Raw genomic sequence first — 18,931 nt, 5'->3', positions numbered from 1 at the left:
TATTTATTGTAAAACAAGGGAAGCGCACTTTTCAATGCGTTCAGGGCTGAAGGGTCAACTCGGTAAACAGTATGCGACAATAGCAAGTACGAGGACGAAAAATAAGCCAACAGCAACGAATTGGAGTACTTTGTCTTGTTTTACGTATCATTTTTTATAATATAGTATTAAGTAACGATAGCAAGTGGTTTGATAAGTCTTTGCTCTTATTCAGAAAAATTCTTGGGAACAATGACACAAGGTTATATGAGTTAATAGGCAAGAAATCCCTGTTCCCAAAAACGCTGCAACTCACAAACTAATTGTTTTACAGCTGTCAAATTTATACACCTATCTTTAGAGGGTTAAAACTAGCTAAAAATCAAAGCTGATTTAATTTTGAGTGACATCACCTATGAGTAAGGACAAAGGCATATTAAACCACATTGATAGCTTATGCTAAGTTTGAACAGCGGTGATGAAGTTGGGCTGCTTGGCTTAACGACCTACTAGGTCACATCGGTCATCGAATGGCGTAGGCTTGTTTATATCACATAGTTGGACAGTCAATCCACACTACGAAAGCAATCCACACTGTCCAGATGTCGCCGGATGTTCATGGTACGGCTACAACGGATGGACTACGAAATTGCTAGATATTTCTATCGGAAGACAACTTACCGACATCTTAAAATATTTCTAGAAAACCAACTGATGTTATGCAGCGTGCAGAATTAAAAATAGAACTGTCTGTTCTCTGTCAGAACTGATCTAATGGATTCTTAAATCACTAGAGAAATTTCCAACAAAAAATCTTCTTCTTAATTTTTGGGGGTTTTTGACCTTAACACGACAGCACCGGGATTCAAATCCCATCCGGACATCGTTCGCCCGCAGCGTGATGATTGACTATCCAACTACGTAGCTATTAGCATGTCTAGTCTAGATATTCGATTCTCGGAGTGACCTAGAAGGTCATTACTTTGTGAACAATCCATGGACAAGGATTGTTGCTGCACATAACAACTTCAAATACTGTAGTTTTTAATGCAATCAGCTTGCTATTTGGAGTATTTAATTTATTAAAATTGTGTGTCCCTATTTCCTCGTCAAAAACTGACTACTCATTGCCCCATTTCGCAACATTATGGTGAGAGACCCGAGACTCTTCCGGCCGGGCGAACCTGTCTGATAAGATAGATTCATCTAGAAAGCTTATGTAACGTTAGAGCAGGTGCATCCAAAATCAATATCAGTTAAAGTGCCGCACTTGATAGGCGTAAGAGATTCGGACGGGCGATGAAGCGAACCGCGCAACGGGCAAATGAGCGAACAAAACAGAACGCACCCATAAACATAACAACCTAACACACATGAAAGAAGCGCAATCAATTTCATTCTCGAGCTCACACACACACACACACATGCCGGTGAGAGAGCATCCGAAGCAGCATAGGGTCGATGCGTCGTACGTCGAAACATGACGCCGCGTTATCTTCCATATGTTCTGGAACATCCAAAACAAGTTGTACGATAAGTCTACGCCGTGTGTTGTGTGCGTGTGCCTTCAGCTTTGTCTTGCTTTATCGTTGACGGCGCTAGTGTTGCGTGCGAGATAGTGCGTAAATGTATAAATACATACAGCGGCAAGGAATAGTGCGATAATAAACTAAACTGAAGCTGTTTGCCAAGAACCGTCAACAACGGAGCACAAAGCGGAACCAACAAAAGCTCGACAAGATGCATCCCGGTTGCGCACGTTACCAAAGCCGTCAGCTGGTAAAGGTTAGGGCGCTGGCAGCACTGTCAACTGTTCTGACGGTTCTGCTTATCGCTGATTCCGTGCCTTCCAGCGCAGCAGCATCCATAACTAGCATCACTCCTCACGCTGACAACAGTACCGTCACGGACACGATGCAGAACCTGTCGACGCACATTCTGGATACGACGCGGGGTAGGCCGGCGGCGGAAGTGCCTGTAACGCTGTTCCAGCGCACCTCTAGCCAATCCTGGGCGAAGATCAGCACGGGCATTACGGATGGGGACGGTCGGTTTCGCAGCTTCTTCGCCGAGGGTCAACCGGGGCTTGAACGAGGCGTGTACAAGCTGTACTTCGATGTCGGACTCTACTTCCGTGGGCGAAGCGTCGAAAGTCTTTATCCGTTCGTTGAGGTAAGGGACCACTCGGCACAGCACAGGGCTTGACCAGTTGACTAAAGCAAACCCATTCCTTTTGCAGATCGTTTTCACCGTCGCTGACCCTACCCAACACTATCACATACCGCTGTTGCTGAACCCGTTCGGCTATTCGACGTACCGCGGCTCATAGCTGCCCATACTGCGAATGTCAACCAATTGCGTGAATAAAAGATGAGTTGATTGCGTGTAAAAACCGCCCGGACCCCGGATTGTTGACTTTATTCGACACCAAAACACGGTTTTGATTGTTGTGTTGCTTCTCGTTATCCGCGTCCTATACCTTCACCACTGCCTTGCCCGTGTTGCCACCGGTGAGCATGCTTACGAACGCTTTCGGCATGTTATCGAACCCTTCCGTAACCGTTTCCTGGTAGCTCAGTTTGCCCTCCTCGATCCAGGCGAGATTCTGCAAGATACCCTCCATCCAGCGCTTGGTCCAGCGCGTCACGATGAACCCTTCCTGGCAGAGCTGCTTAAACACGAACTCGCGCTGCGGATCCGATACCTGCACCCGGGCATCGTTATAGTTCGAGATGGTTCCACACACCGAGATCCGGCCGTACAGGTTCATCTGGCCCAGTACCGCTTCCGAGATGTACCCACCAACATTGTCAAAGTAGCAGTCAATGCCCTTCGGTGCCGCTTCCTTCAGGGCGGCCCCAATACCCGCCTGTCCCACCGTACGATAGTTGATCGTTGCATCGAACCCAAGCTGCCGCAACCACTCACACTTATCGTCCGTGCCGGCAATTCCAACCACCCGGCAGCCCTTGATCTTTGCTATCTGTCCCACCACACTACCGACAGCACCAGCCGCTCCACTCACCACTACCGTTTCACCCTCCTTCGGGCGGCAAAGTTCCAGAAATCCAAAGTACGCCGTATTGCCCGGCATGCCGAGTACGCCCACACCGAGCGACCGGGGATGCTTACCGAACGACGGCAACACGTATGGCTTGCTGTCGACGGGCATCTTGTCCGGATTGACCAGCGTGTGCGTACGCCAGCCAAAGTTACCGAACACGTACGAACCGACCGGGAAGTTCGCATTACGGCTAGCCGTTACCTTCGCCACCTGTCCGCCAATCATCAGCGAACCTGCCGGATAGCTGGCCATATACGGACGCATATACGGATCGACGCTCAGGAACTCTGCCTCGACAACGAATTCTATCCGGGAAGAGAAGGAGGAGTAAAATGGTCACTTTAGCACTGGGAAACGGACGGCATCAAAGCATCACTCAGCAGTCTGTACCATTGTCGGCTGGTTCGGGAAGCGTTTCCTCTTCTAGCTTAAAATTTTCATCCTTCGGCAGCCCCTCGAACGGCTTCACGTAAATCCACTTGCGTGCGACCACCATTATGTTTGGGTATCGGGACGATGTACTGGCAACTGGTAGCAAATCACGACTACTACCGTAACACCGGTCGGGCACCACAACTTAATATAAATCGATCTACAGGTACCGGTCGATGAATCAACCCTTCACGATAGATAACAGCGTAACGCACGTATCAGCGCTCATACGCTCACTCGCTCGCACTAAAGTTTATAATGCGTGTGTTAGCGTGTTGAACCGAAACAGCGAAACGATACAACTTCCTGCTGGAAGCTTATCATCCGAAACCCTCATATTTTTATCGCAATCAATCATCATCAGTGGAAAGATAAGTTTTTAATTTGCCCGGGAGCGAGATTTGAATACGATTTTCTATTTTAGTGGCTACCGCTAGATGACGACAAAAAATGTTTTATTTTAGCCTTCCTATTCAACGATTATTTTAACACATATTTTTTTGTTTTATCAAAAAGCTTCATTAAATTTCCCCACAATAGCCAAGCTTCTCCATTCTATAATACATTAACTTCATGAGTCTTTTTCTTGGCTAAACGACCTTCTAAGGTCGTCTAGCCGGCCATCTAACGGTATACTAGATTTGGCGATACCACGTAGTTGGATAGGCACACTACGGGGAAACGGTCCGGATGGGATTTAAACCCCGATCCTGCCATGTGAAGACCGACACAGTTGTCACCTCATGCGTCGTTCATTAGTCATGGTTTCATGAATTTCAACTACGTCAGGCAAGCTCAAACGGGTTACGAAAAGGACTCTTTTGAAGGCACAAGCCCTCTTATGCGATAGAATGAAAAAAATCGCTTGTTCTTCCCTTACAACAAGCGATAATAACAAACTGTTTTATAAACAATAGCAGCTATTGCCACCCTCAAAAACCCTCGAGAAAAGCTCTCTAACATGACGAATCGTTATTTACTTCGATTATCGTTCGACCGCGCAGAAAGCTTTAAGTCTGACGAAAGCTTTTACTCAAACGATCGGTATTGCGGTCCCCAATCGAATTCTCGTTTTGAAGATTTGAAGATGTTTGCAAGTGGCGAATGAGGTCTTAAAAGTCCTAAAGCCTCTGTAAAATGTAATTTTAAAAACAACATGTTTGCTGTGGCCTAACAGTTTCTCTTATTAGTTGCAGCAAATTTTGCGGCGGCAGGCACCGTTTGATTTTTCTCCTATCCCCATTCAAATTCCCCCATTCAATGTAAGCGTTTTTTTTTGGCCTACGAGACATCGAATCTATCCCAAAATGATGCTGAATTTCGCCTTCTTCTTCGAGGAACACAACTCTCAAGGTTTTTGGTCCCGTATGCATAGCGCAAATGGAGAAGCCACCAAATAAAGAGAAAGAGATCTCACCGTTCTGCAACGAACTAAACTTGCCAGACTCTGGTGATTTGATTTTGTGATGATGGACCTAAAATGAGATCCACCACTCTCCATGTCATTCGACAAGATTTGTGGCAGAGTTTGTCATGCGAAAACTGCAATTAGGGTAAGCTTTACGCCAAGCAAAACGTCACACAGAGCTTCAACGAAAGCTTGCTGGTAAGGCTAGCTCCTGCTTTTTGGTAGCTAAAGCTTCAAAATCAGCGAGCTTTTTTTCGCGTTCCAAATTTGGCTCGGGATTTCGGAGTTCTTAAAATGTGTCCATTTACCTTACATAATATACTAGCAGCCTAGGTTCATGCTCAATATTGCAAATACTACTACCTGCAACTGTTTGACCCTGGGTTGCCTTAACAGCTACGTTCCTCAGCAGCGACTACACCCTATATCGGTTGTTGGATCGAAGCATCGTTGCCATGAACACACGCTGCCGCCCTGCAGAAAACCGATGCGAATTATGCAAGTAGTATCAGAGCTAGTCTACTGCCTATGACCAGTTGTACTGAAACGTTCAGGTTTTACACAACAGCTAGTTGATTTGGCAGCGAGTTTTGAGTGATTTTCCCTCAACACAACTAGTCACCAGCGTAATTTAGAAACGATGGTGCACCTCGATCCGTTGCGGTTTTGTCGCAAGAAGCGCAAAATTCCTCAAGGGGGCGCGATACTGGACCAAGTTATATCACAGTCCGCATCGGCCTCCAACCAGTGTCTGCTCTACAAGATGGCCAACTACAAGCGCGGCGGTGATCTGATCGATGCATTTCAGATCGGTGGCCAGAAAGCAGTGGAGCAGCTGATTCGCGAACAGTTCGGTGTGTTCATGTACAACAAGGGCCGTGGTCAGATCATAAACCGGGCGGAATATTTACGCTGGAAGTATATGGATAACCATGAGGTAAGGGTGTCGCTACAGCGTCATTAAGCCTTTACGCCAAACACTGTCCTTTACTGTATGTGTGTGTGGGTGTGATTTGATAGGTCATCATACCGATAGAGGCTTCACTTTCACCCCATGATCCGCTTAGCAAGTGGGTGGACCATAAAGCCTGTTGGCAGATGCAGTACCGTGGCCTGTTGGGCGAAAGCCTGCTGCACGTGCTGATTATTTGCGACACGAAAATTCACACCAAGTGCGTATTATCGATCACCTTTAGAAATTTTTCCTTTAACTCCCAAAGAACTATAACTGATTCGAAACATTTCTCCTCGACACGAGGCTCGCACGAATTTTGCTGCGAGTCTTTCCCGAACAGGCTATCGATGTGATGGAGGGCGAAGAGTATCTTGGCGCAAGTGCCCTACATCTAGCGATAGCGTACAGCAACAACGAACTGGTGGGTGATCTGATAGACGCTGGTGCGGACGTTTCGCAGCGTGCGACGGGCAGATTCTTTCTGCCACGCGACCAGCAAGGACTGCGTCCGGTCAAGACGACCGACTACGAAGGGTTGGCCTATCTCGGCGAGTATCCACTCGCCTGGGCAGCCTGCTGCGCGAACGAGTCGGTTTACAATCTGCTGCTAGAGTGTGGCGCAGATCCTAACGCACAGGATAGCTTCGGTAACATGATACTGCACATGGTGGTGGTGTGCGACAAGCTGGATATGTTCGGGTACGCTTTACGCCATCCGAAGCTGCCGTGCAAAAATGGCATCGTCAATGCGGCCGGTCTCACACCACTGACGCTAGCCTGCCGGCTCGGTCGAGATGAAGTGTTTCGCGAGATGTTGGAACTGTCGGCGCGAGAGTTCTGGCGCTACAGTAACCTTACCTGCTCCGGCTACCCATTGAACGCGCTCGATACGCTCATGCCGGACGGTAGCACCAACTGGAATTCGGCCCTGTTCATCATCCTGAACGGTACGAAGGAGGAGCATCTCAACATGCTTGATGGCGGTATCGTCGAGCGTCTGCTGGATGAAAAGTGGAAAACGTTCGCGCGCAATCAGTTCATCAAGCGACTGCTGATCCTTGCCATTCACCTGTTCTGTCTATCCTGCTCGGTCTATCTACGACCCGTGCGTGTGTTCACCGATGATGATGATGAGGACGGTGCGGAATCGATGAAGGCAGGCGATTTATCGGTAAACGACGGCTCGGATGCTGGTGATCTAACGACAGACTCGGCTGATGATGAGGTTATCGATTTTAGTACCTGGGTTCGGTACGGGTTTGAAGTGGCCACCGTGATGGGCGTGCTGAGCTACGTCGTACTACAGCAGGGTGACGAAATTAAAAACCAGGGTCTATTCTCATTCCTCAAGTCATTGGTAATGCTCTACAATGAAAGTGAACCAATTTCCTATTAAAACCAACTGATTTTTTTTCTATACGTCACAGAGTCAAGCACCGGCAAAAGCGATTTTCCTAATATCCAACATCTTGATTCTGGCCTGCATTCCTCTACGGATGATGGGTGACACGGAGACCGAGGAAGCAATTTTGCTGTTTGCAGTCCCAGGCAGCTGGTTTCTGCTAATGTTCTTTGCCGGGTAGGTGGGCCCGCTGTTTCTCTTGTCAAATGAACACAAAATCCTCATCTTTCTCGTTATCTTTCCCAGAGCCATTGGACTGACCGGTCCGTTTGTGACGATGATCTTCTCCATGATTACGGGCGACATGTTTACGTTTGGTATCATCTACATGATCGTGCTATTTGGGTTCTCACAAGCATTTTACTTCCTTTACAAAGGCCATCCTAATGCGGAGGATAGCCCGTTCGGCAGTTACTTCGGCACCTGGATGGCACTGTTTCAGACCACACTTGGTGATTATGACGTTAGTAATCCACACGCTGGCGCTTTCCTTTGCGTTGTTTATCGACTATCGAATATCTTCCTACTTTTCCGTCTTAGTATGCCGACCTAAACCTTACTACCTACCCGAACCTAGCAAAGACGGTGTTTGTGATCTTCATGATCTTCGTGCCGATCCTGCTGCTTAACATGTTGATCGCTATGATGGGCAACACCTACGCGTACGTTATCGAGCAGGCAGAGAAGGAGGGCATGAAGCAGTGGGCCAAAATCGTAGTTAATCTGGAGCGTGCCGTTACGCAGGACGATGCCAAGCGCTACTTGGAGGAGTACTCGATCGGGCTCGGACCCTCCGACGATCCGCGGTACGAAACGCGCGGCGTGATGGTGATCAAGAGCAAAAGCAAGACGCGTGCCCGCCAGCGCAAGGGTGCGGTCAGCAACTGGAAAAGTGTGCTGCGTGTAACGCTGAACGAGTTGAAAAAGCGTGGCATGACCGGGGAGGAACTTCGCCGTATTATGTGGGGCCGTTCGTCCATCACATCGCCAGCAAAGATTGCAAAGAAAAAGCGGCCGGGCGAGGTTGATGATTTGTTGGGCGATCCGTTCGCGATTACAGCCGCCATTGACGTAATGTCATTCACGCAGGACATCGTTATGGTAAGCACGGACACGGTATGCCCCCTAATGCCACCGACAATGGCGCCAGCAACGAAACCGCACGTTACTACAGTGCCGCCTGGTGCCACGGTTACCCCGTCCAATGTAAGGCCGTTGGTACCGGGTGCGGTTCAACCTCCGCCACCACCAGCACCACCAACTCAACGGCAGCAACCGACGAGGCGTCACTCAACGGCAAGTGCACCGGCAACGATCAATCTCGGGACGGAGGAAAAATTGGACTATAAAGATCCATTACGCGAGCTGGTCATTATTTCTGAGTCGGCCTCGGTTGACGAGAACTATGCACAAAACGTGAAGACGCTCGCCATCGATGCCTCAACGTTGGATCACGTGCACGAGATCGACATCAGTGCAATGCCGTCTCCTGGCCAATCCTATCGGCGCGAGCCAGGCCCTCAACAGCAACAGCAGCAACAGCAACTATCCTCACAGCAGCAACCCGGTATAGGAACACAGCAGCAGCAGCACCAACAGCAACAGCAGCAGAATCTGGGTCAGCTAACACTTTTCCAGAATCCCAAGGACGTTGTCGATCCAGTTCGCGAGAGAGAATTTCTTAAAACTCTCGAAGCGCTCGAAGACACCGACAGTGAGGCAGGCGAAAAGCCGGTTCTAGGAAAGATATCACTTATCCGGCGCGCTAAATCGGCCGTATCTCGTAGCACCTCGCGCAAACGCAAAACCGACCAGCACCCACTGTTCATGATCGCTTGGGAAGATAAAGGTGATAAGGGACGCCCGGGCGAACAGTTTCCCGGTCTTGTAGGCCAGCCAGAAGATCTACTCTACGCTCACCATCCCGTATCGGCTACACACGGCGGTACGTCTGGTACGGTCGCACCCGGCGAAGCACCGGAACAGGATGCCGTCACGGTGGAGGAGCTACATCGGCGCATGGAGCAGTTTCATCAGCGCAGCCGCGGTTCCTCGGTTCGTGAGCGGGACGCGAACTCCAGCGAAAGCAGCAGCAAACAGCATCCGAAGGCACGGAAACCATCGCACCACCGGGACCATGGGCATCACGGATTGGGCCGGGGCAAGCACAATAAAATATCACCTGATAACTCCAACGAGAGCACTGGTGGTGGGGGTGGTAGCAATGGGAAGCAGGATAAGCGCATGAAGTCAGCTCCAATAATGGGCAGCGGCGGTGGTGGTGGTGGTGGTGGTGTTTCTGCGGGACGTACAGCCGCTGGAACCAAGCCCGACGATGGTACAGGATCACCACCTGATCCGCTCGAACCGTGGAGTACAAAAAACATCATGAACATTAACAAATTATTAGATCAGGATACGACCGAAGAGTAGAGTGTTGTTTAAGTACCTATTGCAGTCGCTGTCAAGCTAAGCCTAGGTCCTGTTAGGAGTCGCAAAATTTACTTTAAAACACTTGGTAGTTGAGATTTTAGCTGTCGAATCCAGACTCAAGGATCCAAACTCAGATGTAAGAGATCTAAGCAAGTAATTTAATGCTTATTGATGCTTATTGATTATGTAGGTTGATTTTTTACTGCAAAACAACCTTATTATCCGGCCATGCAGTATAATAAGACCGACGCCTTAACGGGACAACTACCCCACACTGGAATGAAATCTCGACTAGACCGAGCCTCCTGATGAGTTGTTTGCTATGGTCCTACCAAAGATATTATTCTCACAAGATCTAAACCTCTAAACACTTTTTAAAAATAGGTGTAAGAAATTAAGTTCAACATCCATTCGGTATCATTTTTATCATAATTGTATTTTCAACACTCTTTAGAACTTGGGTTAGAGGAGCCAATCGGTTTTCTCCAAGGCTTTCATTATCGTTAGTTTGCTCCATTTCATTCTTTTTTGTATAGCCGTATCCTCTAGATCGCGTTTGCTGATCTCATGTTTTTTTTTTTTTTACTTGACTACATGGGAAAGGAGGATCCTGATGCTGGTGATGCATCTGTTACCACCACACCTATTCGAATTGTAAAGGAAAGGGGATAATGGTATACAACTCTGGTTAACCTTTAATATTGGGTGGGCGAATGTAGGAGATGAAATGCAGAGATGCAAATGGAACAAGAAATATGCCGTACGTACAAAAACCAGTGCCCCAAAAAAAACAATGGCTTTTTCGCAAGATGTTTGTGGGTCTCCGCATTGCCCATTGATTGATTTGAATAAACTTTACCGCATATACTGACTACGCAAGTTTGTTACACAACAAAGGGATTCATCCACGCTTATCGAAGTTGTGCATATCTATTCAAGGTATCTTCTTGTGTGTTTTTTTTTGCTTATTATTCCTCCCTCGAGGAAGCTCGCGAAACGCTTGTACGAAAAGCGCAAGGCCACAGGTAAGTATATGTGTGAAAGCGATTGTGTGAGAAAGAAGGGAAGGTTTGCAAGGAAATATTTTGATGGAAGAGAAGAGTAAACCGAACATATATTACTAATACTATCGTGCAAATCATGTTACAGGCGGCGGTTTCTTATGACAACCGGTTTGCCAGAACGCAGTAAAGGAACCAACTTATGTACGCTTATGCTAGGTTTCTATCGCATCCTGGGATTAATTTCGCTCATTTTAAAACGAATTCATAGCCACACTCCGGATCACTGTTTTAGTTTTAATTCCATCCAATTTGAAAGGTGCAGACTAACGAGGCAAAGACCAAATTGATGGTGGCACCATCAGCGGCCCTGCTAAGAAATCCGGAACTACGTGGGGGTGATGTACGGATTGAGTGTCCGCAAATTTGAAGTCGTCCAAAACTTCACCTATCTCGGGTGAAAAGTCAGCACCGAAAACAGCATAGAGACCTGCCTGAGGAAACATCTCTCCTCAAAAAACCTGTCGCGACGGTCGAAGCTGGGACCGTATCGTACCTTTATAGTCCCAGTACTCTCATACGCCTCCGAGACATGGCGGCCCTGTCCAAAACAGACGAAGCCCTCTTAGCCGCGTTCGAGAGGAAGATGTTCAGAAGGATCGTTGGCGCCAATGCGGTTGGATTGAAAAAAAACACAAATGAGTATCTTCGCCAATAGCTACACTACCGCTTCCGGTGCTATAGAAACCTAACATTACCGTGGTACTCTTGAAGATAGTTACAGTGAGCTGATATTGACTTAAATCACAATAGACAAAATATTTAACAAAATGAAAACGTATAGCCCGCATCTCTCTCTATCTCTCTCTCTCTCTCTCTCTCTCTCTCTCTCTCTCTCTCTCTCTCTCTCTCTCATTCTCTCTCTCTATCTTTCTCTAGCACTCTCTTTTCCTTTTCCTCTTTTTCAGTTGCTCGGCACATTTTGAAGCGTGTAAATATTCCAATCATATGAGCGCTGCCTGTATTAGGTCATCTCAGCATCCTATAACTCACATCTTGGAGCTGTCTGGTAGCCGAAATGGTAGTGGCACCAATCCGTCCACGAGTACAGTCCAGCCAAGGAAGCCAAAATGGACTGACCACAAGACCTCTCCGAGGTTGTACTAGTGCCAAAAGGAAAAAGAGAGACACATCATACCAGTGCATGCAAGTCTGCTTGCCACATCTATAGCTGCAAAGCTAGAGAGAAAAATGTACAATAATGCCTAGAATATTCCCAACACCGCCTTAGCTCTATCTCATGAGACTGCGGGCCTTTTAGACAGAGGGCAACCAAAGAATGGGATTAGAAAGGCAAGAAGGGAAGGGCCTGGTCTTAAAAAAACGAATGAGGGTGGATGAAGGAAGGGAATAGATAGGAGGTAGAGAGGGGAACCTTCTCTCTATCAGGCAACACACACACGAACAGGTCGAATCAGTTAAGCGAGGGAGTCCGGTCGCCGGCCCAGTTCACCTCAATGTTGGGCCATTTGGTTTGCAAACAGGTAAGCATCGGATCGGAGGGATTGCACATGCTCACGTCACTCTCCAACAGTACCGCCTGACCGCGGCTGTACTGCACGACGTTGCCATAGTTCGAGTTCGGTATACCGTTGTAGTGCAGCAAATCAAACGTGTCCGGGGTTGTTTTTTTTTCATCCGGGAAAAATTCGTTCATGAACGTGTTCTGCAATATGATGCCGAATTTGTCCGGATCGAGTCGTTTGTGCATCAACTTCACGCTGGAAAGAAAGAAAGAAAAAAGTGTGAAAATCGATGTGAAAAAATGACTGTAAATTGACTCTTGCAAAAGGAAAGTATAAAAATGATGCAGCGTGTACAGTACTTACTACTCCGGCTCGCTGACCAATTCCATCGCACACAGCACGTCCTCCAGTAGCGAGCAGGGGATAAAGTTGGTCTCGTCCGGATCGAACTGGCGAAAGATGCGGCGCGCTCTCTCGCCGGGGGTTTCCGGTGACGCCAGCCGCTTCTCGTGGCTGAAAAGCACCGTCAGATGCGTGTCGGAGCCCATCACCCAGACGGGATTCTTTGGATTTTTGTAAAAATAACCGACGGTGCAATACTGCAGCTGCTCCATCACGGTGATGAAACCGATGTCGGACTGCTGGTTAATGCCTTTAAGCACTGCAAAACAAAAAATCCGATCCGAACAAGATGAATATTTCGTCAGCACGACTGTGTTACTAGTATTTGAGCGGATAGGGCGATTTGCATTGATACTCAAATTTGTGCATTGATATTAGACGACTAATGATTAATAGTTTTTTTTCATATTCCTCTCCAACACCATGATACCTCATATATTCCTCTTCTTAAATTATCGACTTGCCAATGATAGAAGTATAACGGATTATTACTAGACTACAATGAAGAGAATATCGTTCCGAACCTATTAGGTTCTTTCCGTTCTCTCAAAGTAGGTTTGTTTTGCACCTACATTTTTCTGTTGAGCGGAAAGTTAAAACGTGCACTTTATTCCATTTTTCCTATATAATCCTCCATTATATAGCACAACCAAAGCAACCCACAAAGTATCACAGAAGCATGTTGACATCACCGTCCGCCACATCCTCACCCGATCGCAATGGATACGGCACACCAAACCACCTGCCAACTAAATAACGATTACGCGACAATCCTATCACCCGACAAACTGCATCAAAACCGCCTTATTAGATTTTTCTGCATTTTGTATAAATTCATAATAAAAAATAAGGTGATTTTCCGGTCTAGGGATCCCACGATCTGTACTGCTTAAACCTCCCAAGAAGCTAGGCCGTCCTTTATGAATAAAAAAAAATCTCCCAAGAAGCTACTTCTAAGTTCAGATCCAAATCCTCCACAGGGACCTTCTGATGGTGTGGCCGGGGTTGAAATCCCATCCGTACCATTCCCCCGTAGTGAGGACTGATTATCCAATAACGTGGGATCGATAAGGCTAGCAGCAATCCGATGGCCGGTTCGACCTAGTAGGCCGTCGGGCCAAAAAGAAGTTCCAAGAAGTTGTATTTACGATCTCTCCCAACGCTCCTTTCGTACTCTACACCTTTTTCTGTCCACTCGTTATCTTCTTAGGTTAGCTTAGGGTTAGTATTTATCAAATTAAATTTTTATCAAGCCGGGCGGCAAGTGCAATAGTTTTACATTGAAATTGGAATGAATTTTAGTAGCAAAAAAATCAGTTTTAATTGTACAATTTCGAGATACCAAACAAACCACTCCATGTACCCATTTTAAGCTTAAACAGAACTTACTTATTCCATCAACAAACTCATCGTTGTCCCACACATGCGGCACTGCACGACCAGTTAACATCAGATTAATCAGCGCCTGACTACCACAACCATACGTGTCGTGTATTAGCGACTCGTTCGGCTCGCACATCTCGGACAGAATGTGTTCGAGACCCTTGGTTTGCAGCACGGTGTACAGCAGCAGCAGCACACCGCACTCGTCCGTGAGTACGTGGAAATTTTGCATATAGAACTTCTGCACATCGTCGATGTGCTGATGCTCAATAAAACGGATCCGTTCATGAAACTTCTCCGACGTCCATTTGCTGGGCGTCCGGTCAGTTGCGGCCGGGTGCATCATCGCCGCATCGTGCATATCAATGCCGACACAGTCCGTTTCCTTCGCGACGCGTTCTGGCGGTACGTAGCCCGAACATCCCGGTACAGCACTCGGTTGACCGGTCGCGGCAGTTGAGAGCGCCCCAGCATCCGCTTCCTGCTCCCGCTCCTCCTCCTCCAGCGTCACGATACGGTAAACGTCCGTTTTGCACTTCATCAGTATCTGGCAGACGGCTTGTATGAGCAGCGTTTTACATTTGTCTGCGGTGAGCTGTGTTGGTGAGAGGAAGAACATTTAATAGGCATTGCAGTATAGGTATGGGTGCTTTAGTGGTGAAAACTTCAGAGAGGATTGATGAATCCATTCTGACTCCGACGCATAAAAACCGGAAAATATCTGGAGAAAACTCCGGTGTTATTACTCCGGTTTGATCCGGAAATAATCTCCAATACTAACTTCGGATTAAATTTCGTCAATGCGGAATCAATTGCAATAAAACCAGTAGTTGACTCCGGAGTAATTGATTCTACAGTGCACATTCAGAGTTGAATCCGGAGTTAATATCGAAAATTTCGCCGGATTACTCCGGACTAATGACTTCGGATTAATCTGGAGCAAACTCCAGATTCATTCTAGTGTGCTTTACGCCCTAAGACTCTTAACGCCGGCCATACCTCATTGAAACCGTGCTCCGGTGACTCCATGAGCAGAATTTTCAACAGATACGCCTGGACCGGAGCTATTACACAACACGGTCCACCGTCGCGCTGGACCAGTGCGGATGGTTCGAAGTCACTGAACGTAAACCCTGAACCGAGATGAGTATAAAAAAACAAAAGAGGTTAAACATAATAACAATTTCATATTGACAAATCATCTCACGATAGCTTGCCCGCCCCGTTATGGCTTCGTGTGCCCCATCTATGTGCTATAGCGCTACCTTGCAACCATCGCCGGAACACGTCATGCTTTATCTTCTCGCCCCACAGCAGGGAGATAATTTTATCTGAGATCTTTTGCCGAGCCGTTGCACCACCGCCATCATCGTAACTGCTCGTAGCAACAACGGCGGCAGCACCACCGGATGAGCCGGCCTCGGTCTGTTCTATTCCTGTCGTGGCGATGCACGCCGGTGCCAGGTTTTCTTCCATCGAATGTAGCTGATGATGGGCGCGCCGTACGGATGCTGTTGGGCAGTGCGCCGCTACCGGTGCACTCTGTGCGATCACTCACGCTAACCCACCAACGCACCAACACAAAATCCACCGCCGAAACCGATGCACAACTGCACGTACGCTATTTTCCACAGAGTGCGCTAGCAAATATCGCGCGACGTACGCAAAATTCGCTGATGATGATGTTTGGAGGCCAACAAATTAGACAGCTGCAGCGCAGTACGGGATGGTAGCGCACGTACTGGACACAACTGCATCGGTTGCAGCGCTGCAGCTGTGCACTGGTTGATTGATTGGTTTGCCGAGAGGGGGTGGTGGATGGTAGGGTTGGGTTGGACTTGAAATTGATTGTGAAGCGAAACGATGAGCTGGGATACCGAGAGTGGGCCAAACTACACTGAAAACGCGATTAATCACGTACGCACGCACACATTTTACACACTATAGTATGGGGAAACAAATCCTCAAGCGTAACCCGTTGTTACCAGTAATGCCATTATCACACAATGGTAGCGGAATATGCGTCAAACGAGGCTTGACATTACGGGCAGCCATCTTGATCGGAATCGAAAAACTCTACAGATGGCGCTACAAAGATTCAACCCGTGCTTGGCAACGCCACCCATACCCTCCAACAAACCATTAACAAAAAAAAAAGTTTTCAAAATTCATCCCCTAAAATGCAGTTTTTTTAAACAGAAACGAAGAGTTGGCACGGTTTGAAATTTAATTTTGTTTTGAGTTTTTTCTTGGTTTATTTTCAGGAAAATCTTTAAAATACAATTAACTTGTGTTGACACCTTCCCCATCCTGCTACCTCATCAATTGGAAATATTATAAAAAAATGTACTGTATTTTACTAAGGTAAGTACAGATGCAGTTTTTATTTCATGTTCACCACCCCCATTCGTTTGCACAGTATTATTTTACGAACAAACAAACAAATATCGCGTTTAATAAATTCAGTCAGTTACACAAAGAGCAGAGCCGAGTATGTCGAGTTGAAATGAATAGGACAGTTTGTTTTTCTCAACCCAAGGATCCTCCGAATTCAAATTGATACTCAAACACAGCGAACAACAATCCACAGAAGTAGCACAATCTTGTTACAAAAATTGAATTGAACCTACCAAAAAACAGACAATATAGGTATAACATGTCAAGTTGGCCGTTGTTTCCTTTGTTCGTTTATTAGCTCTCTTTTACACAAGGTGTCGGAGCCTAAAACTAAGATGGAACATCCATCAAACAAATTGCTGTATGTTTTGGTTCTTTAATCTTGCATTACGTTCCAGGCAAATAAATATATGAAATGGACTTAATTAAATGGAAATTCCCTCTCTCTCTCTTTCTCTGGCGATAATAAGGGCCAATCATAATAGTTCTACAAAAGTTTTGACGGACCTCTCTTGATTATTTTAAAAGAATATTTCCTCTCCCCAAACAATTATTCAAAATCACTGTCAAACTCATAAAGCATAGTATTCTTAGTTTCCACACTCCTTACATTTCCCAGCAATAAGTAATCTATTACAATGTAATTGATCTCCTTTGCGTTTCAACTATTTTTGGTTGTAGAGTAAATTGCTTTTTCTCCATATCTCGTTCCCTTCGTCCACTCCGCTTTCATCTAAGAATTCTTAGTGTTTGCCATTTTTTCGTTGTCCTCGTATCCACATGCACAGAATTAAAACACCAAGATCTAAATTCCGGGACCTACCAAACAAACACAGCACACACACACACACCTTCCGCGAAAAACATTGCATCTGATCACACTCTACAAGAGCCCTAAGCGAAGCTACCCAGTGGCTTGAAATAGAAGATTTATCTGCATACATAATAATAACGCAAGCGTGAAGCTGCATTATTATTATGTATGCAGGAGGTGAAGCACCTCCACTTTTAACGCACAAAGGCAAATAGATGATCCAAAAAATGAACATTTCCAGGATCATCCACATGTATGCCTTCGGTATATTCCGATAGTGAGTTGTGGTAAGAGGAAGAAGACTATCGTGGCTTCAAATGAACATACCCAGCGCACAAAACATGCATGCCCGACTGCAGTTGGGGACAGCCAACACACAACGAGCAGCGATTTGACGGAGAGTTTGTTTCGCGAATCCACTTGAACGGCAATGGATAAGGGCTTGGACATTTTGTGCAGTATGACTGCATTTTACAAGGATTTTTTTGTGTTGTGGTGTTCACAAAACAAGAGCTCAAACAACAGACCATGTTGGACCCGCTTTTATTTCTATTATCTTGCGTAAGAGTCTCAATTTTACTCCGAAATTGAAGGTTTCATCATTCAAAAAACCTCCCTGGTAAAAAAAAAACTGGTGTTTTGATGACAAATAATACGAGTAATAAACACCGGTTGCTCTATTTCTATGTCAATAAATGGTACTTTTTACGCCAGTAGTGTTCTGCTGTATTCAAATACTTCCATACACACACACTTATAGCCATGCCGAGACTTACGAGCTAGGTATCGACAATTCTAGACTGCATGATTATTAAATTGATGCACACGGGTGTGTCGCGTACTTACACAATACTTGAAACTGATCTCCAAAACAAAACGCATACACACACACACATTTCGATCAGCATTTAAATTAACTTTTCCTTAAAATCAAAAATCTCTACACATTTAATCTCCCGACGCGGCATGCTCAGAACAAAACACACCACACATCTTTTAAGTCTGCATAGGTTAGGGACTGGCATTAGTCAATTCTTTAGTATATAAATCGAGCGCTTTAAACATCTGGAACCTAACTCTTTTGCTCAATAAAACCTTACTTTTACCTTCCATTTTCATGCAAACATTATGCTGCTTTAGAGGAGGTGTGTGTGTGTGTGTGTGTGTATGTGCGTGTGTTTAACTCTCCTTTTTGTTAACTAATAAAAGAGAAATTGAGTACCTATAATCATTAAGTGTTTTCATACACGAATAAACAAAACTAGACAAATTATGAATTTGTTTTGTAAAACCGAATTTCTTATAGTAAACGTACACAACTTTAACGTGTATGTTTGGGTGAATGTGTGTGTGTATGTATAGTAGTATATCTGGATGGTGTTTTTTGTTTGTTTTGTTTGTCTCATTCCCTCTGCCGTATCTATATACTCCCTACTAACACATGGAAATTGAATTCTCTGTACAAAGCCCACTAACGGGTAGTGGTGGCGCCGCGCGCGCCCCTACCTTATAAATATAATGCAATTCTTATCATTTTGATGTATATTTTTCATTCTTGATCTTTTGTTGATTTTTTTGTCTTATCATGCGCGCTGATCTATCATTTTCTCTTTCGCTCTTGTGTCTCCGTCGCAAATGAAAAATGTTGTATAGTAGCTCTAAACGTAATGGATTTAAAAGTGGAGAGGGGGGGGGGAGGGGTTTAAGGGTGTTAATATGTGCATGTGTTTGTATT

The 18,931-nt window shown here is 46.0% G+C and overlaps 5 protein-coding genes across 5 annotated transcripts in view; 3 read left to right on the top strand and 2 right to left on the bottom strand.

Moving 5' to 3' along the window:
• Positions 1–18,931, top strand: part of LOC126567383 (histone deacetylase 4) — a 171,247-nt gene that overhangs the window by 30,580 nt on the left and 121,736 nt on the right. The window lies entirely within an intron of this gene.
• LOC126561003 (5-hydroxyisourate hydrolase) lies at positions 1,720–2,308 on the top strand. The gene is made up of 2 exons (XM_050216956.1): positions 1,720–2,151; positions 2,219–2,308. Exons 1-2 carry the CDS (start codon positions 1,720–1,722, stop codon positions 2,306–2,308), a joined length of 522 nt encoding a protein of 173 aa, XP_050072913.1.
• LOC126559116 (prostaglandin reductase 1-like) lies at positions 2,453–3,539 on the bottom strand. Its single transcript, XM_050215230.1, has 2 exons — positions 3,434–3,539; positions 2,453–3,348 (listed from the first exon to the last, which is right to left on the bottom strand). The coding sequence occupies exons 1-2, from the start codon at positions 3,537–3,539 to the stop codon at positions 2,453–2,455; spliced, it is 1,002 nt and encodes a 333-aa protein (XP_050071187.1).
• On the top strand, positions 5,523–9,673 carry LOC126561931 (uncharacterized). Its single transcript, XM_050218313.1, has 6 exons — positions 5,523–5,820; positions 5,904–6,055; positions 6,142–7,195; positions 7,266–7,417; positions 7,487–7,703; positions 7,781–9,673. Exons 1-6 carry the CDS (start codon positions 5,524–5,526, stop codon positions 9,671–9,673), a joined length of 3,765 nt encoding a protein of 1,254 aa, XP_050074270.1. The 5' UTR covers position 5,523.
• On the bottom strand, positions 12,096–15,461 carry LOC126557271 (ubiquitin carboxyl-terminal hydrolase MINDY-3 homolog). The gene is made up of 5 exons (XM_050212986.1): positions 15,251–15,461; positions 14,985–15,118; positions 13,992–14,580; positions 12,564–12,861; positions 12,096–12,455 (listed from the first exon to the last, which is right to left on the bottom strand). The coding sequence occupies exons 1-5, from the start codon at positions 15,459–15,461 to the stop codon at positions 12,149–12,151; spliced, it is 1,539 nt and encodes a 512-aa protein (XP_050068943.1). The 3' UTR covers positions 12,096–12,148.

Source organism: Anopheles maculipalpis, chromosome X (assembly GCF_943734695.1).
Source record: "Anopheles maculipalpis chromosome X, idAnoMacuDA_375_x, whole genome shotgun sequence".
NCBI lineage: Eukaryota > Metazoa > Arthropoda > Insecta > Diptera > Culicidae > Anopheles > Anopheles maculipalpis.
Note: the sequence above shows the minus strand (reverse complement) of the source record. Positions and strands in the feature narration are given on the sequence as shown.

What these genes read in the sequence shown, in the direction of transcription:
- LOC126561931 (XM_050218313.1), top strand. Translation starts at nt 5,524, where the DNA reads ATGGTGCACCTCGATCCGTTGCGGTTTTGTCGCAAGAAGCGCAAAATT. An exon ending in AGTATATGGATAACCATGAG is followed by an intron (nt 5,821 to 5,903) that starts GTAAGGGTGTCG and finishes GTGATTTGATAG; the next exon opens with GTCATCATACCGATAGAGGC. An exon ending in GACACGAAAATTCACACCAA is followed by an intron (nt 6,056 to 6,141) that starts GTGCGTATTATC and finishes CCTCGACACGAG; the next exon opens with GCTCGCACGAATTTTGCTGC.
- LOC126557271 (XM_050212986.1), bottom strand. Translation starts at nt 15,461, where the DNA reads ATGGAAGAAAACCTGGCACCGGCGTGCATCGCCACGACAGGAATAGAA. An exon ending in CGGAGCACGGTTTCAATGAG is followed by an intron (nt 14,581 to 14,984) that starts GTATGGCCGGCG and finishes TCACCAACACAG; the next exon opens with CTCACCGCAGACAAATGTAA. An exon ending in TTGGTCAGCGAGCCGGAGTA is followed by an intron (nt 12,456 to 12,563) that starts GTAAGTACTGTA and finishes CTTTCTTTCCAG; the next exon opens with CGTGAAGTTGATGCACAAAC.
- LOC126561003 (XM_050216956.1), top strand. Translation starts at nt 1,720, where the DNA reads ATGCATCCCGGTTGCGCACGTTACCAAAGCCGTCAGCTGGTAAAGGTT. An exon ending in GTCTTTATCCGTTCGTTGAG is followed by an intron (nt 2,152 to 2,218) that starts GTAAGGGACCAC and finishes TTCCTTTTGCAG; the next exon opens with ATCGTTTTCACCGTCGCTGA.
- LOC126559116 (XM_050215230.1), bottom strand. Translation starts at nt 3,539, where the DNA reads ATGGTGGTCGCACGCAAGTGGATTTACGTGAAGCCGTTCGAGGGGCTG. An exon ending in TCCCGAACCAGCCGACAATG is followed by an intron (nt 3,349 to 3,433) that starts GTACAGACTGCT and finishes CTTCCCGGATAG; the next exon opens with AATTCGTTGTCGAGGCAGAG.